The sequence below is a fragment of the Leguminivora glycinivorella genome, chromosome Z (genome assembly GCF_023078275.1).
Source record: "Leguminivora glycinivorella isolate SPB_JAAS2020 chromosome Z, LegGlyc_1.1, whole genome shotgun sequence".
In the NCBI taxonomy this organism is placed as follows: domain Eukaryota; kingdom Metazoa; phylum Arthropoda; class Insecta; order Lepidoptera; family Tortricidae; genus Leguminivora; species Leguminivora glycinivorella.
In genome coordinates this window covers 41434576-41458582 of record NC_062998.1, presented here as the reverse complement: position 1 = coordinate 41458582, position 24007 = coordinate 41434576, and the positions used below count along the sequence as shown (strand labels likewise).

The following is a 24007-nucleotide window of genomic DNA, read 5'->3' as shown; positions in this document are numbered from 1 at the left end:
TTTATCACAATGGGTCCATCGCGCCCCCAAGTTATGCACGGTAAATTGAAATCGCCCAGAATCAAACAATGGTCACTTTTTCTATTATTAAAAACCTTATCGACCGTACATAATAGGGCATCAATGTCTCGACATTGCGTTGACGAATCTCCAGGCACGTAGGTACACGCTATGTGCAGGTCTGCACAAGCATGTATGTACTTACCCGGTATTGTGACCCACTTTAATTCTGTTGGCGTAGTCGCCTGGTCAGAGTGAGCATAAGCATTAAAACTTCGCTTAATACAAATGACGACACCACCACCGGTTTTTTTTCCCGTAAGTACCAAGTTGCGATCACAACGGAATATATCATAACGGGAATCACAAAACTCCGAGTCGAATATTCCATCACATAACCATGTTTCCGTAAGGGCTATAATGTCGTAGTCATTGTTTAAAATGTTACCTAAAAGCGCGTGCGTCTTAGTACGCATGCCTCGGATATTTTGATAATAAATTTGTAACGCGCCTGTTATTCTAATAAACCAATTGTATATGCATAAAATAGTATAAATATGTTGTGAGACAAGATAGGAAAAATGGCTACGTGCGCTAGCGCGAGAAGGTAAATAATAAGTACGGCAGAATGATGGCATTGAAATTGAACGAAGTGAATTGTGTTTAACAGACTAGGTCTTAAAGACGACAGTCGCTTGCATACTGGGCCTAATGAGTTATGTCGATATACTGGCTTAATCATTACATAAAGACCATAAAGTATTTGACCGAAAGTGAGTCTAGGGGGCCTACCGTGTGCATCAAAATACGATGTTTTGTTATCTGTGCCATACTTAATTGAACAATGTAAAAATGGCAGAGATGGACATATGATTAACACGATAGTCGATTCGTGTGGCAGCGTATTTCGTTTTAACATGAAGTGTTGAACATTTATACTACTTACGTGGTTACTACGATGGTATACTATATACTTCAGTGTTGTAGGGGTACTTACGCTTGGAATATAGGCATAATAACGTTCATTATCAAGGGTTAATTCAGCAACCGTTGAGGTGTGATAAACATAATTGTATATCAGTACTATAGTAAGTAATGCGTACATTGTTAATAGGGCTAGAGAGACAGCACTTAGCAGACAAAATAAGTCGTTCCTGTAAGCAATAAGTTTGAGCAATAAAACAGTAGTTGCGTTACTGGCGTAGGTATTTATATATAATTGGTAAACAAAAAGTACATAAACAAATTGTATAGGATTGTTGTGATCTAGAACCCACCTGGAGTGTTTATTGTGTGTGTGTAATGAGTGTTGTGTATGTTTGTAATTAAAATATATTATGACAGATTCGCTCGATTGATTATATAAATATAACTTAATTAGGGCTAGAATTAGCATGCGCGCGCTGATACTAAAACTTATCGGATTTTGCGTAGATCTTCTTCTGAACGGAGATGCAAAGCCGGGGCCCCTTGATTTTTGCGTGTTAGTATCTGACAGTTTTTTGTCCAAACGTACTGGTACTGCTTGTCGGTGGCGGCATCTCGGGTTTTCTTCAGCAGGGCCTTGTTATATGGTGTCAGATGCTCGTTGATATAAATGGGTTTGCGGGCACCTGGTAATTCGATGTCTTCTGTTGTGATTCCGCGAGCCTTGCGGATGCCAGCTAAGATGTTGTCTTTATGTAACCTGGTTTTGAGTTTGACTATGACAGCTCTGGGCCTGCCAGCGACAGCTTGACGGGGTTTTACTCGGTTAGCATGTTCGATGTCGTCCATGGTCAGAGTGACGCCGCAAACTTTAGCGATTGCGATAATTATTTCCGTGAGATTTTCTCTGTCACGTTCGGGCAAGCTGCTGATTTCCAAATTATTGATTCGCTCGCGTTGTTGGTAGTCGTTTAATTGTATTTGCAGGTCAATAACGTTCTGTTTTACATCTGACAAAGAATTAGCTCCTTTTTTTGTGTGTCGATGTATTTTTCAGTTGATTCTACACGTTTTTCAAGCTTGTCTTGACGGTCAGAGGACAAGTCTAAGCTGGTGCGTACCTCCGAGACCGTTTGGCTCAACTCATTCTGCTTCATGTTGGTGGCTTCTAATGTGGTCTTGATCTGAGCGTAGTCTGTGCGTAAATTGTTGAGATCTGCCCGTATATCAGCCTTAAAGTCATCAAGTGACTTCTGCATATTTGCCATGAAATTGTCCAGCGCTTTTGTTATGTTCGCATCGAGGTCAGGCTGTTTTCGTTTGCGAGCACTTGAGGCATCAAATTTTGGGTTTGATTCACTTTCCGATGATAGATCCTGTTGAGAAGAGTGTAAGGATGAGGATGCCAACGCCTGGGGCTTCATGATTTCAGTAAATCGAATTAAAAGTCCAGAGAACCACCGATTTTGAGGTTAACCGCTTTCACAGTATGTATGTATGTAACACATAAGTATCAAGCTAAGAATATGGAACAAATTGTCAAAAGTGAGGTTCAAAAGTTTTAAGCCTGTGTCAAGAGATGGCTCTATGCACTGTGATTACACATTTCAATTCGACAGTAACTCTCTATAATACTCGATCCTCTTTGGTATTACCAGGGGCGGCTCACTCCGCGATTCTATCGCCGCGCTACAAGTACATCCTGGCGGCCGCGAGTTCGCGGCCTTCTCAGGGGTGGCGCGCGTTCTCACGGAATGCACGTTCGCACTTTATATTGTTACCTTACGTCACGAGGTTTTTTTAGCGATATCCGCGTGTGGAATGGATGATAATAATATTAGTTAAATAGACATATTGAATAAAATAAATACCATAAGACATTCTTACTTAGATTTACTACTGATTAAGTCCCACGGAAAAGTTCAATAAGGCTTGTGATGTTGGAACTTGAACAAAAATATATAAATACAGTATATACCTAGAAAGTACCCAAGACTTGAATATAATAGTGTAACATTTTATGTGAGTATTAATTCGTTTGGATCCATTGGTAACCCTATCACCGGACGCCGCGCACGTGCGGCTCGTTTCTTTGTAAGAATTTTGTAGGTATTTAAAAAGGCGGCATTTCGTGAACATCAAAGCAGCGGGCCTTCTGTACTTGTACTATTATATATTCTGTGGTATTACCTACCGCCAAAGACATATATAACTCCGTATAGACAGATAAAATCTAAGAAAAAAACGTACCTCAGTACCATACAGAAAAAGGTACGGTGGCCTAGATGGCATTACACCTTTGGGGTACGCTCAGCTAGATGGCGCTAAAATTAATTTTGACATTTTAACACATATCAAGCTAAGAATATGGGCCAAATTGTCAAAACTGAGGTTCAAAAGTTGTAAGCATGTGTCAAGAGATGGCAGTCTATGCACTGTGATTACAAATTTACTTCGACAGAACTCTCTATAATACTCCATCCTCTTTGCCTACCGCTATGCTACCTCATTGTGATTTTGACTGATTATTGATATTTTATTACATATTATAAATATACGCTTTACTTGGGAAGAAAGTTAAACCAGGAAAAGTTTTACACGTATTTTATTTTCATACTTACAGTTGTGTTAAAATACGTACGTATAAAATATAATTTATTTTGTACGTACATAGTTACATACCTACACGGACAATATGTATTACACATATCTTTCACTGGAGGACACGTTTTTGTACACGTACATGGCGTGTGTACATTTGTAGCATTACTCATATCTCACTAGTTACATTTACTACGTACTATATTGTTTGGTACTTTAGCATCATAATCATTTTATTATTTAGGTTTACATCTTCTATAGTTTCTACTACAAATGACTTGCACAAGGTGCAACACAGGCTTGTTATGAGTGCCATAACAACATCAAATACATATGTTACGTAAGTTTCGGCGTACATAAATACAATTATGTATAACAATAGCTGGAGAGCTGCGATGCGGGTATTTACTCGACCGTCGTATAGCTATTGGAATCCAATAATGATATTAGATGGTAGGAAACAATTTCAACGTATAAGGAATGTCTTTTCAAAAGGGTTAAGAGTAAATCTCTTCAGGAGTTTTTTTTTAATGTTTTCATAGAGAAATAAGTCCTTTTAAAAAGATATTCCTCACATACGAAACAGATATGCAACAAATAAACAGTTATAATCAATGATCAAATGAACCAGATATTAAAATTTCGATCGCGCAATTTCTTGTATTTCGTTCATTATCATCTCCACTACTGCTTTTTAAATATACTAATATTACTAATAGAACTGGTTAATATTAGTAGATTCTCAATTTTATATCGCTCGTATTATGAAAATAGCATTTTGCAATGACCTAATTTTTGAGTGACAAAATCGAGGTGGTCGAAATTCAAAAATCAGCCCCAGTTCTCGCATCAGCTACTACGATGATATTGATATAATATACAACCTGTTTTTATTTAATTCCGTTAACCTAAAGGAAAGGTTTTTTTAGGTCAAATACAATTAATTTCCTAATAAACTAGCGTCTTAACTCTTACGGTTATCGAGTTATTAAAAAAAATGTTATTACTGAACACGTGTGTGGACATCCTTTACCACTTCCTTAGGTTATTTGACTTATTTGTTTTAACATGTACCGTCAGATACTTGACACTAACTTTTATGTTATTCTTAAAGTTCAAGTAAACTCATTAATTAGTTATGTATGAAAACATTTTTTTTTTCCAATTTAACAAAAAGCAATGCCGGATGGTTCCTGTTATTGGACATAAAGACGTGTCGTATTTCACGGAATACAAAAAAAGGTGTACTTATACTACTGAAAAGAAAATAAGCGTCACTAAGTGTTTTGAACGCTACATGAAAAGCGTAACGTTAAAACAGGATGTCTACTTAGGGCCCATTTCTCAAAACTGAAAGTTACAAGCGGAAGTCTCTTTCCAACTTGTCATATTAGACATAGACAACCACTTGTAAATTGTGACTTGTAGCTTCGAGAAATGGGCCTCAGGTGCCTCGTTTGCCAAATTTAAATATCAGATAGGTTAGGTTGTTGAGTACTTTTCTGGGCTGAAATAAAAAATTGTACTCGCGAAAAAAATGTTAAGCTACATTTTTAAACTTGAATTAAGAAAAAGTGGAAACCCTAAGGCCTATATTTTTACTGTAACGTGAAAAACGAGTTATTCTTTAGTACGTTTCAGTATTAATTTTACAAATCCGTAGACACCAGAATTTTTAGCGGCCGGAAAGTTAGCAACTTCCCAACATTTCATACATTTTAAACACCCTGTAGTTTTCACAAAACAGCCCGTATATCTTTTCAAAACCAATAAAAAGACGCTTTTGTTGCTATTGCTATTAAGTCTAATAAAATTTAAATAAGTTGTCAATAGTTTCCAATATTTGAATAACCATGAAATTAGTATTCCTGTAATCGCCGAAATTCTTAATTACTTCTTATTTACTTTTGAGTAGTATATATTGAATAATGAAATATCTATACATAGGAATATTGTAATTGTTTAGGCAACATTTTATGTATGTACAAAAATACTTGCATATCATTTAGACTTTTAGTTATGCATATAACTTTTTTTTTAAATTATACTCATGTCTAGGCTCTACGCTATAATACTTTCACGTTAAATATTCAATAAATCAAAATATTTATGGTTGGTCATGAGTTACAGAGATGTTATTCTAATGTACTATCACCTGCAAAAGTGCAAGGCGAATTTATCAATGAACTCATTCATAATTTCTCCATGCACTTTTGTAGCTAATAGTACAACGGTCTTCAATGTCCTGCCTCAGAGAGGCGTACAATAATATGAAGTGAATAATACAATAACATGTATTATGAATTGGCATGACTCTAGGAACTGTTTGGAATGTGTATTCGCGTGTAGAATGGCTTAACTCTATTATTTTCAGTCAACACGTTTTTGGCATCTAGAATTTCTACAAGGTCACCAAAAAGCCCAAATACTAGGTGTCCCCTACAACAGGACCGATAAATTTCTATTTAGATTTTTGTACACCTATTTAAGTTTTTTCTAAGACGCAATGTACAGTCAACCAATTGGAATGCCTAGGCCGCTGTAGAACTATGTCATAGTGACGTTATAAATCAGATTGTAAGGAATCTCTTACTGCTTGTCATTTGACATGGTTGTCGAGTGGCCTAGGGTTCCAATATGGTTCCAATTGGTTGACTGTAGGTATTGCGAACTTTGTTATGTCTATGGCGTGTCAGGCAACGTCATAAATTATGTAAAAATGATGGCGGCGTACATTGAAGTTAATATTTAATTTGTATAATAAAATAGAAATCTAAGGAAATCATAATTTTTGAATGTTACTTAACAAAACTGGTTTGAGGAATATAATCGGTATTTTACTGTACTGTAGAATATGCTGTGTTTCCGATTCAGGCCACGAGATGGAGAAACCTTCAACGCTCAAGGCCCCTTATTAGTTTGATGACAACTTGGATTTTGACACTATTATAGGGATTAAGGCACTGGCAACACAAAAAGCGTAGAACGTAGCGTAGAAGTAGCGCATAGAAACGAATAGAAGAGAGTCGCACGCTAGAGAACGAGCGATTTATAGTTCATCGCTCGGCGACGAAGTCTCTTTTATTTACACGGGAGCGAGTATCTTTTGTTCATTTTTATAGCCGATAGCTCATCGGTTACTCGCTTTTGGTGGGACCAGCGCCTAATGGGTAAGCTATGCAGGCCTCATCTGTAAAACACTTTGAGTGGACAATTTCATTTGAACCTTAAGATGATATGAAGAGCGCACGCAACGGCACGGCACTGCTGCTTGGGAAACTATACATATCGTCACTACTTTGAAAAAAATCTCGTATCTCACTCTGCTCCTCAAAGTTAAAACGCAGTAAGTCTATATGCATTCCATACATACTTACTACAATTTTCTTTTCATTGACAGACGAAGATACAAGTTTTTTTAAAAGTAGTGACGATATATCATAGTGAGGATGACTGAATTTGGTAATGTATTGTGTAAAGCGCTTTACCTGACTCAAAGTTTGCTTTTAACGGGCAGTAGCGGACGCAGCTTAATAACATCCACTTCGACGTCTACCAGTCATTGATTGTCGAGATCAATCATGTCGGGTTTCGCTTCGGTCGCGCTCAGTACTCTTGCGTCCGAACATCTCCTGAATATCGTTCCACTCGGTAGCCTCTCGAAAGTCCTACTACTACTGGATTCGGTACTAAACTCTCTATTGTGTACGTCATAATCGCCGAGTAAATCCCGGTTGCCCGGTTCCCCGATTTCTTCATTCAAGTGCAATTTGTTCGAGGGTGGTTCTTCTGTGGCGTTGGCTTGTTTAGATATACGCCATTCGTCGACCATTAGCAGGTGTTTACTCAGGTCCCAACCTGAAAATGTGATCTACTAAGTTTAAATGTCCTAGATAAAGAAACAGTTACGGTATTATGTATACTATCGCCGCTGTTTTAATTATTTTATAAATATACACCGATTAACTAGCGCGCGAGCTCCGCCGAAGGCCCGTGGGCGAAGCGGCCAGGGGTGGAGTCCGCGGCCACCCAGTTTTACTAGGTGGCTCGGCACGCCAGGGCAAAAGACCGGGGAGCCTGTACTTCTTTACCTAACTTATACCACAGTATAATAAAGAGTACTATCGTACAGTATGGCCACTTCCGCTCCCCGCTGAAAGCGCCACCCACCCCCTCTCGGTTACCTCACAGTTACCGCCTGTCAAAAACGCGAACAGTCAACCTGTCATATCTCACTCATACAAGCATGGTACGCGTACAATGTGTGTTAAGAACGCGCCTCTTTCATATATTTGATCTCCAGTGTCCGAGATGTGCTTATACTGTTAGTCACCTGTCTGCTTCATGCCGGCCTTCATCCGATCCCACTCCTTATTGACAACCTTGTCGACGTAGCGCATGAGCTCCGCCGTAGGGCCGTACGCGAAGCAGCCGGGGGCGGCGCCTTCCACGGCCGAGCGGCTCCACTCGGACGCTTGCACCGCTTGGCACATCAGGGCGAAAGGCCGGGGGTAGCCTGATGTGCCCTGATATATAGGCTAAACAAACAATCATATTTATTACAACTAGGTACCTAAACAAGAATAACTCATTTACTTTTATAACTCTTAATGCTATGTTGTTATTTACAGCGGCAGTGACAATCTGACAGCAATCAATTCTTGTGGTTCTACATTTTGTAATATTTACGTTAATATAGTTAATTCCATAACTCAGTAGCATACTCGTGACTATGGAACTTCGTAACAAACGATTTATCCAGAATCACTTAAGAAATCTCGTTTGTGTCCCATATAAATATAAAGGTAAAGGTGCCAAAACAGACGTTGGTAACTACAGACCCATAACTATTGTACCTACATTATCAAAGCTGATTGAATCAATAATGTCAAATGATATAATTAGACACGTAGAAATAAATAATGCCCTGTCAGATGCACAATATGCATATAGACCTGGTCGTTCTACCATTTCAGCAACTCACAGGTTCATGGAGAGTGTTGTTCAATCCTTGGAAAACAAAAAGAGAGTAGTTGGTATTTTCCTAGATTTATCCAAGGCCTTTGATTCTGTAAACCATTCCCTGCTGCTGGCTAAACTGCAAGCTTATGGTGTGCAAGGTCAAAGTGCTGAACTACTAAAATCATACTTATCAAATAGGGAACAGACGGTAGAAATTAAAGTTAATGGAAAACGTTACAGATCTGAACCACAACAAATGTCAACAGGAGTCCCGCAAGGCTCATCGTTAGGAAATGTGTTATTTTCTATATTTTTGAATGACCTCGCTAGCTTAGATATTGACGCTGAAATAATTCAATATGCTGATGACACAACTATAATTGTTAATGCAGAACCTGACGAAAATTTAGTTCTTAAAATAACTGTAATTTTATCAAAATTGGAAACCTGGTTTAAAGCGAATGGTCTTAAATTAAATTCTGACAAGACACACATAATGAAATTTAGTACATGGCAAAAAGAATCTGATACGATTGAAGTGATTACCTCTAAGGGTGCAATCCAGAGTGTCCAAAACGTAAAGCTATTAGGGTTTGACATAGATCCTAGTTTTTCGTGGAAGATGCATATTAATTCGGTCTGTGGTAAATTAGCAAAAGGTGTATATATTCTTAAGCAGTTAAGACCACTTATCTCGAATAATAATCTTAAGGAAGCTTATTACGCCTATGTCCACTCAATCATCTCCTACGGAATTATATTGTGGGGAAACGCAACAGATTTCGAGCGAGTTCTTAAAATGCAGAAACGTGCCATTAGGATCTTAGCTAATGCAAAGTATAGAGATAGTTGTAGGGACCACTTTAAAAATCTAGGAATTCTGACATCCGTATCAATATATATCTATGAGGTATTATTATTATTATTATATGTGAGAAGAAACGTTTTAATGAAATGACCCTTTCATGATGATCTGATCCTCAAAGTACTAACTATGGGTCTAGTAAAAAAAACCGGCCAAGTGCGAGTCGGACTCGCCCACCGAGGGTCCCGTATAAACTTTCTTTCAAACTACCTAGTTAAAATAATCTCATGTTTTCATATAACTCTAATGACTTGACTAGAAGACAAAAGTATAGGTACTAATGAGCATTATTGTGTATAGCGCCATCTCTCGGTGAATTCGCTAACTAATTTGCGCGACCTGTATACTATGTTGGTTTTTCAGGGATAATTCTTTATAATGTTAACCGATTTAAACAGTTTTTACTTTATTAGAAAGAAGACGGTTTACGTAACATCTCGTATTAATTTGAGGTACGATATACATTCGCAAGGGTGGGTAAATTGAAAGTAAAAATATGAAAAGTTTTTTGTGAATTAAAAAAAAAGTTTCTAAGATACAAACACAATTATATTTTTCCTGTAATATTTAGCATAAAACCAATGTTTCCTAAAATTTTCATAATTTTTAGTTGATAAACTTCGGAGATAAGGGGGGGGGGGGACGGTATTTTTTTTAACATTTTCCTTCAAAATTCTTTTTTTTTCCACGACAAAAAAATTATAAAAAATAGTTTATTTACGTTCAATTTGCGCTCTTTCTAACGATATCCCACTTGACCTAGTAACTTGAAATTTACAGTTTGCCCCCCATTCATTTTGGCCATTTTCTACAATTAAAATTCATATATTTAAAAAAATTATACTTTCTATTTGTAGAGGTTTACAATGTTCATAACTATTCCAAGTTTCAAGTTGATAGCATTAGTAGTTCTCGAGATATTTAGGAATGTGACAGACGGACAGACAGACGGACAGAGTCGCACCATAAGGGTTCCTGTTTGTACCTTTTTGGTACGGAACCCTAAAAAGGGTATAACTCAAATTGACTCGGTGAAAAAGGGCACAAGTCCCACCTCGGACTTGTGACCTTTTTCACCGAGTCAATTTGAGTTATACCCTTTTTCACTAGACTCACAGTTTTAATAGGTATTAGGTACCTATTTGATAAATACCAACATCGTATACTATGCATCACTCTTTTCTGTCTTAGCAGGTTGTAAATTCTTGCATAAGGCCTCAAATACTTCGTACATTACAATTATTACAAAATAGTAGTTCAACTGAAGTACAGCTGTCTCCCTACTTTATGAGTATAACTTACTAGTACAACTAGCGGCAGAAAACTATAGTGCAGACCGTTATTGCGCAGAAGTCACATACAGGTTTCTCAGTGGGTTACAGGGGGCGAAGGGTATGCGTCCCCATGCGCAGCTATCCCCTCCACATTTCACTCAGCGCTAAACTTACGTGCCGCGACTTGTAAGGCCGCCTTTACACCTGTGAGTTTTACCGCTCACGTAATCGACTTAAGTGTATCTCAGGCCTAAAGTGGGTGATAGACCTACAAGCAGGTACGCGTACTTAAAGATTTCAAACCGGTTGGATCGCTGACAACTATGCGCGGCGGTTTTAAAGTACGCGTACTTATGGTGACACACAATCGAAAAAGGTCGTTTTTAGGGTTCCGTCGTCAACTAGGAACCCTTATAGTTTCGCCATGTCTGTCTGTCCGTCCGTCCGTCCGTCCGCGGATTATCTCAGTAACCGTAAGCACTAGAAAGCTGAAATTGGGTACCAATATGTATATCAATCACGCCAACAAAGTGCAAAAATAAAAAATGGAAAAAAATGTTTTATTAGGGTACCCCCCCTACATGTAAAGTGGGGGCTGATATTTTTTTTCATTCCAACCCGAACGTGTGATATATTGTTGGATAGGTGTTTAAAAATTAATAAGGGTTTACTAAGATCGTTTTTTGATAATATTAATATTTTCGGAAATAATCGCTCCTAAAGGAAAAAAAAAGTGCGTCCCCCCCCCCACCCCTCTAACTTTTGAACTATATGTTTAAAAAATATGAAAATAATCACTAAAGTAGAACTTTATAAAGACTTTCTAGGAAAATTGTTTTGAACTTGATAGGTTCAGTAGTTTTTGAGAAAAATACGGAAAACTACGGAACCCTACACTGAGCGTGGCCCGACACGCTCTTGGCCGGTTTTTGTAGTTAAGTTGGTGAAATATAGCGCTCACCAGGTAGTGGTCGTTGAGTGCGCACGTGACGATGGACAGCAGCACGGCGTGGAAGTAGGCACACAGCACGTCGTCGGGCGTGGCGGCGTCCTTCACCGCCACCAGCACCTGGCGGCGCGTCACGTCTGCCAGCAGGATGTACCTGCGCCGCTCGTACATCTCGCTCAGGACCTTTAGGTTCGCCGCCTTAGGGTTGCACTTTAGGAACGCTTTTATTGAAGCCCCTAGTTTTATTTGGAACCCGGTCATCTTTAAGTCTGAAAAAAAATTGAATTATAATAGAAGTTTTATGAACCTGTCTGTACGCCTCCCTTTTTCTCCAACGTGAAGAAAAAGGACGGCATGTTGCCTATGATCATATTTCTATGATAGTGATCGGCTTCAGAGTCGCTACATAGAGGTTAACCTTTTCGATACCTTGTCAAACCCGGACGCTGTCACATGGATCTGTCATAATGCACGTAAGTCTATGTTGCTCTATGTGGTCTGTGTCTGATAAAGCCTTCGTTTGCGTTTACCTAGGGCAGCCATTCTCAAAGTGTGCTCCGCGGACCCCTAGGGCTCCGTAAAGCCTCTCTGAGGGCTCCGTGTGAATTTTGGGTACCTGATATGCAACTTCAACTCTCTTCCATAAAACCAAATATTCACCAATTGTTAAAAAATAAAAAACAGTTTCATGTAATACCCCACATTAGAATCTAGTGATTAGATTTTACTATCATGATTGCTTATTAAAATAAAGATTGCAATAAAAAAAAATTTAAGGGTTCCGTCAGATGTTTTACTTTCTAAAAGGGTTCCATGGGAAAATAAGTTTGAGAACCGCTGACTTAGGGTATCCCCAAACCTATCGACGGGGAATCGCTCGTTAGTATAAAAATGCGTAAGCATGCATTCAGTGACGACGACGCGTAACGAGCGATTTTTGGTGGGCTGGGGTCTAGAGCCGATCCCCGTCAATAGGTTTGGGGAAACCCCTACGCTTCATATATATCCGTCTTTGGCGTTGATGTCTAAACTAATGTCAAAATAGCAGCTAATCGGGTAAATTACCAGTAACGGGCCACCTTGTATCAAAAATGGAGTATGTATACCTACTGAATAAAAACTGATAAACAAAATCCAGCCAGCTACTGAAAGGTGGCCAGTAATATAAATTTTATGTAAAAATGAGCTCTATTTATATGTAAAGAAAATTTATTTTTAGTACAGGGTGGCCAGTTATTGCCGTGATTGGACACGCCAGTTATAGGGAATTTCCCCTATCAATTTCAAATAATTTATAATTATAATTAAATTGTTTTTTTTTTTTTATAAACTGGCCAGTGATAATAATATTTACCTAACAGATTTGGTCCTAATTGATAAAATATGATTGGTTCATTCTGATTTATTACGCAAGGCGTAGCTATAACTTCTTTCTTCAAATATGTTTCGATAACTTGTAGGAATCTTGATTCGTTCAATGTTTTCAGACAAACAGCTCTCACAGCAAAATAGTTGAACGTAATATGAAGAATTATCGTCATTATAAATACTAAGATGTTGTTTCTGAAATAGAACACAAAATAGTATTAATGGAAAATATTGCATATAATTGCACACATGGACAGGTAATAGCATCATTAATCATTATTTAAAAAAAAAACATCAAAGTCAATACCCAAATACAGTAATAAATGACAGTGCTATGAGCGAAGCAATCAGATTGACCGCAGTTTCTTGGGCAGAGTCCTTCGCCGACACATCAGCCATGTTGCCTCTTATCGCGTGGTGCTGGGTCATCGCCACACGAGTAGCACCACCTTAAATATATACATATAAAAAATGTTAAATAAAACATATGGTTCTGGTTATTACCATTCCAGTCTGTTCTTGCTCTATGTGTATGAACTCAAACAATCAAGCGAGGCATAAGGAAAGGTGCAAGAGACGTTAGAGACGGCAATAATATACATGTAACAAGCAGTAGATATGGTCTTCGACAATTCTTACGACTTGGTCACGTAACTCCAAAGGTGACTCCGGCCGAGATATTATAGGTACCTACATTTGTTTAATTTGTTTTATCCAACATATGACTATAAAGTCTATAAACTTCAGAGGAATTCTATAAACTTTATATTTTATTATCCAGAATACTGCTAGCCTAGAGGTAAGTACGTGCGACTTTCGTTCCGGAGGTCGCGGGTTCGAACCCCGGCTCGCACCAATGTGTTTTTCGGAATTTATGTGCGAAATATCATTTGATATTTGCCAGTCGCTTTTCCGTGAAGGAAAACATTGTGAGGAAACCGGACTAATTCCAATAAGGTCTAGTTTACCCTTCGGGTTGGAAGGTCAGATGGCAGTCGCTTCCGTAAAAACTAGTGCCTACGCCAAATCTTGGGATTAGTTGTCAAAGCGGACCCCTGGCTCCCATGAGCCGTGGCAAATGCCGGGATAACGCAAGGAGGATGAATACTCGTCAGACGTAATTATTTTAGAATGATAGAAAAAGATGCCTTTTATTCAACAAGTTCGCTGCAGGCAGTAGACTTTTTAGTGTTGAGCGTGCACGTTCAGACTTCAGAGCATTTGAACGTTTCATGACCTCCAGGGTAATTTCAATAAATGAATATCTTACCTGCAACACCAACAATAGCCTTCATGACAGTACTGACGCATAATGCAAACGTAGTGTAGTTCCGGAAGAGTGGCAAAGCTATTTCTATGCACATTGCTGCGTCATTGAGCGTGTCAGCATAAAGTCTCCATTTTTTACTGTATGCATCTAGGTAAGTTCTGCGAAAAATACAAAATAAGGGAATCACAGGTTAGCACGAACCATTATTTCTGACTAGTTATTTTGTCAGTGTCAAACGTTATTGCATGAAATTACAGTTGACTGTGACAGCTGTGACCATTGTAGGAAAGTCTTGCAAAGGACACCAACGACGCTACAGTCGTCAGCTTTGCTAATACAATACGCGTAACCCCGTAAAGATCAATTGAGTTTTAGGCAATAGCGTGCAGAACGGGGCACGACTCTGTCGAAGGAACTATTCTCCGTATGGCATTAAAAATATTTAATTTAACCTTATTCCATAGTATTTCTACAGAAGCAAGTAATTCTTTAGGCTTAGAGGGAATAAATGGTCCACCATGACTCATCATGATGGGTAATCTTTTACTCTTATAAATCTTAAAATAGTTTTATGCTCAAAACTAAATCTTAGACATTACAAACTGACGCATCAATATCATGAACAAATATTTAATTTTGCATAATATAATCATTATCATACACAAGTACATGTTTGGAACAGACCAACTTGAAAGTGTGTCTCTGGAACTCTGGATACTCTAAGAAGTTGGAACAATCTGCCACCACCTATTAGAAATTGTACATCGGTAGGAACCTTCAAAATTAAGATGAAAAACTACCTTACAGCTCTTCAGATTTCTAATACATAAGCAGACGTATAGTGCTTATTTAAATTTAAATTAATTTAATAAATCAATTCATCTTTAATTTTATTTATTTTCTGTTTTTAACCCCCGGCGCAAAAACGAAGGGGTGTTATAAGACTTATAAGTTTGACGTGTCTGTCTGTCTGTCTGTTTGTCTGTCTGTCTGTGTGTGTGTGTCTGTCTGTGGCATCGTAGCTCTCGAACGGATGAACCGATTTTGATTTAGTTTTTTTTGTCTGTAAGCTGAGTTAGTTGGGAGTGTTCTTAGCCATGTTTCATGAAAATCGGTCTACTAGGTCGCGGTCGGGGGTTTTTTCAAAATTTTAAGTTTGTGGTTAGGTTATTAAATAGTTATGTTGCCTGCTCTACTACTGCATATTAAATCTGCGTAGACACTACTTTTAAATGTATAAGTAAGTTGTTGTTGTATGTCCTATTAAGGCACCCCATAGGTGCATAGGGCCTCCACAAGATCCTTCCATGCCTTTCTATCTTGAGCCACCACCTTGGCCTCGTTCCAGCTCAGTCCATATTCCCTCAGTTCGTTCTCAACGCTCCGCCTCCAGGTGTGTACGGGGCGTTTGAGGGCCCTCTTTCCTCCTTGAGGCCGCCACTCAAACGCGATACTGGCGCTGTTGGTAGCTCCTCTTCGAAGGGTATGACCGATTAATCTCCATTTCCGCAGGCCAGAAGATACGGAGGATCGACCGGAGGGACTTATTGACAAACACTTGAAGTTTGTGCGTCAGCCTCTTTGGCACTCTCCATGTCTCACACCCGAAGAGAAGAACGGTCTTGACAATGGATTCGAAGAGGGAGATTTTCACGCGGCGAGTAAGCACGTTTGAATCCCAAACAGGGTTGAGTTGAGCAAATGCAGCCTGCTTCTTGTTGTGCCTTCGTGCTTAATGTTGCCTTCTTAATTCTGCTCTCGACGTCATCGTTTGCACCTCCCTGACACGACAGTGTACTGCCGAGGTACACAAACTTGGAGACTGATTCAAGGCGGTCGTTTTTGAGCAACAAAGGTTCCTTACAAGCTGATTGTACTCGCATATTGACAGTCTTCCGTCGGTTGATTCGCAGGCCCATGGCTTCAGCTTCCTCTTGAGACTCTCAAGTTTCGCTTTTAGATGGGCTAAAGATGGCGAAATCAGCACGATGTCATCGGCGTAATCAAGATCTTCCAGTACCTTTGTATGCCAGGAAATGCCTCTTGGCGATTTGACCACTCTTCTCATGACGTCGTCGAGCAGAATTAATTAAAATTTTGAAAAACCCCCCGACCGCGACCTAGTGGACCGATTTTCATGAAACATGGCTAAGAACACTCCCGACTAACACAGCTTTCAAATAAAAAAAACTAAATCGAAATCGGTTCATCCGTTCGGGAGCTACGATGCCACAGACAGACACACACACAGACAGACAAACAGACAGACAGACAGGCAGACAGACAGACAGACAGACAGACAGACAGACAGACAGACAGACAGACACGTCAAACTTATAACACCCCGTCGTTTTTGCGTCGGGGGTTAAAAATAGCAGTGGAGACAGGAGGCATCCCTGCTTCACACCGACACTTATTTGTATAGGCGCTCCCATTTCCTTTTCATGTATCACCCTACATGTGCTCCCCTCGTACAAGGAGCGGATGATGCGGATGACACACTCGGGTATGCCCCTATGACGAAGGCTGGACCACAGCGCGCTCCACTTCACGGTATCGAAGGCTTTTTCAAAGTCCACAAAGGCGAGGAACAACTCCGACTGCCATTCGACACTCTGTTCGATCAGGATGCGTAGGGTGGATTGGTGTGGTCTGTGCAGGAGCGACCAGGGCGGAAACCTGCTTGCTCGTCCCTCAGCGTCTCTGCCACTCTTGGAGCAATGCGATTGAGCAGTATCTTTGCTAAAACTTTTGCGGCTGTGGGCAGGAGCGTTATGCCGCGCCAGTTGTCGCATTGCGATAGATCCCCCTTCTTTGGGACTTTCACCAAGAGTCCCTGCTTCATTGGGTACTCGTCCAGCTTCCCAGATACGGGTCAGTAGAGGATACAGTAGAGTTGCAGATGTCCCAGGATCGACCTTCAACATGTCCACGTGGATGCTATCAATGCCCGGCGTTCTCCCCGGTTTCAGGGACTTCACCACCACCAAAACTTCTGCAAAGGACGGTGGAGCCGTTGGCACACCCAGTAGCTCGTTTGGGAGATCATTACTGGTATGCTGGGTGTCAGGGGATTGGGCTTGCTCCAGCAGGCTCGAGAAGTGTTCGGTCCACCTTTGCAGCTGCTCGCTTGAGGTGCACAGGAGACTGCCGTCTTTACCTTTCAGCGGTTTCTTTGCTGTATAAGTAAGTGGACTATTATAATTGTATTTATTGTGACATCGTCCACCATATGTTAATTTTAAAAATATTGAAATCCCATCCTGTTTGTTTTCTTGGTTGCCCTGAAAACCAGCGCCGTGGCTAATACCAATTAGCCATTGGCATATGCTGAGTGGCATCCTTTTTGGTGACTTTAGTTTAAGATGTATATAGATTAAGGCTATTGTTGTTTTACTTGTATATTTTCAAACGTTTTCTATTCTATTCTATTCTTAAGTCTTCTAGGATCACAATAAGTAACTTATATTCCTAAGGTTTTTTATGATGTTATGTGTAAATAATTTTTGTAGTTCATTTGTATGCGTAGTTTTTCACTTTGCCATGAATAAATTATTTCTATTTCTATATTTAAACCCCCTTATTCATAAACGTACTCTAAAGTTATCAAGCCGATAAAGTTCGTTTGTACTCTTCTATCACACTTGATCGGCTTGATAACTTTATGAGCATGTTTATGCATAAGGAAGTAAGTGTCCACATGTTCTCATAAACTTTGAATACCTAAAAATATGAATCACAAATTTAATTTTACCCATGGCTGAAAGCAAATACAATTCTCCCAACATGTCCACAGCCATCCTTCAGGACCCATGTAACAGTAGCTGCGAGAGGGGTAGCATTTGTGTCTCCCACCCCTACTCCTCGAAGTACCTCCTGGGTTGCAAGGATGCCTGCAAAATCACATGTTCATTATGTTGACTATATTTAGTTACCAACTGTTCTTTTGCATTTGGTAGATATTAATTTCTGATAAAAAGGGGAACCCACAACTTGACCCTTGAGATGGCAAAAATGATTGCAGTTTTTGAAATATTAAGTATGTTAAGTGTATGTAATATAGTACATAATACATTGTTATAGGTTTTCCTTCATATTTTCTCAGAAAAAAACGTTTTTTATGTCCTACCCTACTTTGGTCAATGTTAATACTTCTTGTACAGCCGCCATCAGTGTACAGAGGCGTGTTCAGATATTTGTGAGCACCTTGACCGATCCGATATATATGATGGCTACTGTACTGACTGACTGAAATATCATGACAGGTTCGTGAGTTCCTGTGAAAATACAAAGAAAAACATTTCACACTAAAGGTAGGTACTAAAGATATGCCACTTTGCAAAAAATTTGTACCTTGGTCATAGACTGCATGATAACAATGACCATTAAAGTCAATGAATTAATGAAGTATCTAATTTTATTTAATTCAAACTGTTATGAGACTTACTAACAGTAATGAGTTGTAGTTTGAAATATGAGAACTAGGCTTTCCTCAACATGCTCCATAAGTAACTAAATACATGTGAGTGTAAAGTGTAATATAATCTAAATATCTAATTTCAGCAAATTTAGGGATCCTTATTATGGTAATATTTGCTTAAATTTAAAAACCGATGTCAGTTACAAATTGTACAGTACCTATATGCAATTTAAAATTTTATGTTCTTGAAAAGTGCCCACACTATATAAAGTGGAGAACTAATAAGTAAAAAAATTACTAAGTCACCTGCAATTGTACTACAGAAGGCTTGAGCTGTGTCCCACACTTGGTAAGGTGAGTAATCTTTGCTAACACTATCTGGATAGCCCTGAGGTAGAAATATTTGTGTAAACCAGTTAGTTATGTCTCTGAAGCGCCTCTCTTCTAGTACAACAATATTTTGCTGCTCTGAAAAAAAAAAGATAACAATTTACATATAATTTGCAGAAATAACTCAAAAATATCGTTTTGATTTAGAATTATTTAAGTAGCAAATAATATTACAATTATTTAAGTAGCAAATAATACAAACCAGGTGGCTTGATGTAAAGTCTCTCTTTTGATGAAGAAACATATTTTTCCTTTAATAAAATGTCTCCTTCATTTCCAGCTTTAGGCATTTTTGATTTAGTGTTAGTTGCAATGCCCAGCAATTACGATATATTACAACGAGAATTTAGCTGTTGAATTATTTTTTGTTTTTTTTACCCTACCCGGTCAAATATCAACACCAAATCAACACAACACGTCAAGCAAACCAAACCAAACCAACGACAGCACAGCAGTGTAATATCATAAACGTCAGCTGTCACTGTCAAACGTTTGACCCACGGGTGCGTTCCGTTATCAGATTAAGGCATGTAATACATGAGCGTGACGGTCAACCAAATCTCAGCACCAGCCCGTCGTCACTCCATAGTATGATAATATCATCTATTAGAGTGCAACCTCTATGTCATCAAAAAGACCTAGCAGCCTTTACAAAATAAAATATGTCAGTTGTCATGTCTAGATGTCAATAACTGTTCTTTCAAAAATGCTTAAATAAAATAAACTCTGTTTTAAAAGGTTATAGGCTCAGCAATGGAAATCATTACGAATAAATATTCGATAGGTAATTTAGAAGGCAAGTCGAACTGGACTACGTGGAAATATAAAATAAATATTTTGTTACGTTCCACGCCAGATGCAACTGACGTGTTAGAGGGCACATTGAAAAAACCGGAACCTCTTCAAGATGGTGCGGGTGATGCAGCAGCTGTTGCGAGTAACAGTGCGGCAATGGCCAAATACACGAAAGCAAATTGCGCGGCTCTTCTTATCATAACTTCGAATATGTCGGATGATACGTTACAAAAAATCATTCGATTTGAGACAGCATACGAAGTCTGGCAAGAGTTACATCGCTTGTTTGATGGTCAGACGGAGGATAGGTCGTACCATTTGTGCATGGAGTTTTTCAATTTTAAACGCAATCCAACTGATGACGTTTCCTCACACATGTCGAAACTTAAGAACATATGGAACAATTTAAATGTTGAAATTACAAAAGCAGATGGAAAAGCCCAGCTCCCAGATCTGTTACTAATATGCAAGATATTAGAAACTCTAGACGAGAAATTCTTTGCGTTTAAATCGAGTTGGATACTTTTGAACAAAGCTGAAAGAACCATCGAAAACCTGACAACTCAATTGTGTTCTTACGAGAAAGCTCTAGAGAACAGGGAAGGGGCTACTAGCCAAGAAACGCTAGTAATCCAAGATTCGAAGAAAAAGAAAGATGCAAAGGTTAAGTGCAACTATTGTTCACAAATGGGACATAGAGTAAGGAACTGCAAAAAATGGATAAAGGATGGAAAGCCACCAAAGCCAAGCAGCTCAGCACCAACCTCATCACATAAGCAAGTACAAAGCATGACGCTAATGGCAGTCAACGCCTGTTCGAAGGCAGGAGACCAAGATAGAGAAAATTGGTATATTGACAATGGAGCAACGATGCACCTAACCATTAGAAGAGACATATTTCATGAGTTCGAGCCATTTGATTCTGAAGACCAATCTGTGAAGACGGCGGATGGAACAATGAACCCTGCAGTAGGGAAAGGCATTGTCTTGGTAGAATCAATTGTAGGCAAGAAGAAGGAAACTATAAGATTGAAAGATGTCTGGCTTGTACCTACGCTAACAAAAAACCTTTTTTCTACTCTGGCAGCCCAAGACAACGTGCAGAACAGCTTATTCACTTCTACCGCTACATGTTGTCAGCTCCTCGTTGCTGGAATCGGACAATTCTAGAATTCTTTATGGAAATAGGTCTCGAAGTCAGTGAAGCTGATCCTTGCCTATTTAAGAGAGAGAATGCAAATGGAAAACTAATTGTGGCTCTTTATGTAGACGATGGATTAATCGCTGGCCAGAGTGAGGAGGTTATTGAAGAATTTCTTGAGCAAATACGTAAAAAATTTAAAATCACTTCAAAGCCAATTGCTCATTTCTTAGGAATAGAAATAGAAACCAAAGAAGGTGGTGATGTAAGAATACATCAGACGGCTTACGCAAAGAAGATTTTGGAGAGATTCGGAATGCAAGATTGCAGACCAGTGACCACTCCAATAGTAAAAGACGATGCAAACCAAGTACCACAGAATTTAGGAAATAATCGAAAAGCAGAGAAGGCAGATGATTATTTCTTAACCAATTATAGACAGGTGGTTGGGGCACTCGCATATCTCATGGTTGGTACAAGACCAGATATCGCATACGCTGTGAGCGTGGTATCCAGGAGTCTTGAAAATCCAACACCAGCAGATTGCGTTAGAGTAAAACGAATACTACGCTATCTTAAACATGCTCCTGATATGGGCATTACATACAGAAGAGACTACAGGAAAGGCGAAGTCGAATGTTATAGTGACGCCGATCACGGCGGTGATACTACAACGGGCAGATCGACATCTGGCGTCCTATGTATATATGCTGGTGGACCAGTGTCGTGGCTTAGCCAAAGGCAACAAAACGTTGCCATATCGACGACAGAAGCTGAGATAGTGGCAGCTAGCGAAGCAGCTAGAGAAAGCGTTTGGCTGACTCGGCTTATCGGAGGTTTAGTTGACATGGCTAACGTCGCAGTATTATACGTCGACAATGAGGCAGCTGTGCGGCTAGCTGAGAACCCTGAGTTCCATCGAAGAACTAAGCATATCAGGATACGTCACTTCTTCGTTCGTGAACTAGTAGCGAATGGAACCTTAAACGTACAGAGGATAAGTACCGAGCTACAGCTGGCTGACATATTCACAAAACCGCTTGCTAGACCAAGATTTGAAAAGCTGATTATACAGCTAGGCCTATTCAATGAGAGGAGGTATTAGAGTGCAACCTCTATGTCATCAAAAAGACCTAGCAGCCTTTACAAAATAAAATATGTCAGTTGTCATGTCTAGATGTCAATAACTGTTCTTTCAAAAATGCTTAAATAAAATAAACTCTGTTTTAAAATCATCAAGCAATGATTCCCAACATTACGACACAAAAAAAATGCTATCAAATCAAAATGACATCTATTATTAATAGTACTAAAGTCCATTATATTTTGGTAGCAAAAATACATAGATAATAGAGTTTCATATTTCCTTAGTCTATGGCCTGACCTACGTGTTTTTTTTTCAAAACGTCAAGTCGTCAATGTCAAACCTGTCGTAACTTGTTTGAATTTTGTAAGTAAATAATAAAATAACTAAGGTTATTATTGAAATTTCGGGCAAACCAATAAGAAAGTGTGAAATTTGTGATGGTGGCTTGTTTTTGCCTAGCTTTGCACTGGATATATGCAGGTCGGTAACTAGTATTTTATTATATTTTCGTTTCGAGTTGCTAACAATTACCTACTCATTTAATCAATTTAAAGTAGTACTTATCATGTACAGTCTACGATTTAAGCGAAAACATTCTGTAAATAAGTTTTTTCGTAAACAAACAAATAACCTAAAATACCAATAGAGTGTGACCAACTTATCGATAATCTCTTTATTTCAGATGACGATTATGGGTAATTTTAACAGGTAACGAAGAATCGGCATATTTATCCATCTCCTGTATGAAGATAATGTTGGGCAAAGGTTTTCAAGGCTTTTTGCAGTAAATATTAACTTTCCCTGGTAAACATGCAAGAAACACGAAGATTGAAGCAACAAATATTGGCTTATAACAAAACTCTTAATTAGGAGGCAGTGCCAAATATGAACGTCAAGCACAGTAAATCATAGGAATTTTCTGCAAACGCCTCAAAATTAGTTCAACTGAGAAGTGCTGTAAAGTAGTTGAAAAATTACTTCATGTAAAAGAAAAGTGATAGTATATTTTGCTTCTGTTTTATTCATTTTATACAGGGGCGTATTAAAGGCGGCAGGCTCTTTTTAGAATAGCGAAGCAGCGTTTTTTCTTAAATTTCATACTTTATCGTCACTTAACGGGGCGGTAATCCTGACTGGCTCAGGATGCCAACGCCAAATCCTTGAAATACGCCTCTGACAGCCATCCCAGACATTTTTTTAAATATATGTATAAATACTATAAATTTACTGTTAAGTCGCCATACTGCAAAATATCGCAAATTTATCGATATCGATAAATATTAGGGACTGGGTTGGTCGAGCCCTAGCGATTTTTTCTTTGTGTTGGTAGCAGTGACATGACCTCACGACCGTCGAAAAAACGCCTGCATAAAGCTCGGAACACACTACGCGGACGTCCGTCGTAAAACGACCGCGACCGCGACCTATCAGTGTGCACGGAACAAAACATCCAGAGAGCCAGATTTCGATCGGACGTCCGTGCGCTCAAGGCCACGTCCGCGTCCGTCGACCGATAGTTTGCACGGTTATGTGTATTTCCATTGTCCAGATTCCCGTCCGCGGTCGATTTACGACGGACGTCCGCGTAGTGTGTTCCTAGCTTAAAGCTTAAAGCTTAAAGCTTAAAGCTAGGAACACACTACGCGGACGTCCGTCGTAAATCGACCGCGGACGGGAATCTGGACAATGGAAATACACATAACCGTGCAAACTATCGGTCGACGGACGCGGACGTGGCCTTGAGCGCACGGACGTCCGATCGAAATCTGGCTCTCTGGATGTTTTGTTCCGTGCACACTGATAGGTCGCGGTCGCGGTCGTTTTACGACGGACGTCCGCGTAGTGTGTTCCGAGCTTGAATCGGTTCGAGGGTTGTTCGAGAGTGCCGACTCTTAAAACGTAGTGATTCAATGCTCTTTGAGCGAGACGATGTCCGCTGTGCTGTGCCCTACCACACA

General features: G+C 39.3%; 1 protein-coding gene across 2 annotated transcripts; it reads right to left on the bottom strand.

Moving 5' to 3' along the window:
- Positions 1-1292: 1292 nt before the first annotated feature.
- LOC125241952 (RUS family member 1) lies at positions 1293-19451 on the bottom strand. Of its 2 annotated transcripts, XR_007178802.1 has the most exons (10): positions 19229-19451; positions 18943-19104; positions 17971-18109; positions 14217-14374; positions 13254-13395; positions 12933-13141; positions 11591-11847; positions 7862-8066; positions 7017-7386; positions 1293-2303 (listed from the first exon to the last, which is right to left on the bottom strand). XR_007178802.1 is itself a non-coding variant. In XM_048150668.1 (9 exons), exons 1-9 carry the CDS (start codon positions 19314-19316, stop codon positions 7088-7090), a joined length of 1659 nt encoding a protein of 552 aa, XP_048006625.1. In that variant the 5' UTR covers positions 19317-19451; the 3' UTR covers positions 3518-7087. The 2 variants fall into 2 exon arrangements, 1 of the variants encoding a protein (XP_048006625.1); XM_048150668.1 differs by lacking the exon at positions 1293-2303 and having other exon boundaries at positions 3518-7386.
- Between the last annotated feature and the right edge of the window lie 4556 nt (positions 19452-24007).

What these genes read in the sequence shown, in the direction of transcription:
- LOC125241952 (XM_048150668.1), bottom strand. Translation starts at nt 19,316, where the DNA reads ATGCCTAAAGCTGGAAATGAAGGAGACATTTTATTAAAGGAAAAATAT. An exon ending in ATTAGGACCAAATCTGTTAG is followed by an intron (nt 11,848 to 12,932) that starts GTAAATATTATT and finishes ATTTTTTTTCAG; the next exon opens with ACTTAAAGATGACCGGGTTC. An exon ending in GGCCGGCATGAAGCAGACAG is followed by an intron (nt 7,387 to 7,861) that starts GTGACTAACAGT and finishes TCACATTTTCAG; the next exon opens with GTTGGGACCTGAGTAAACAC.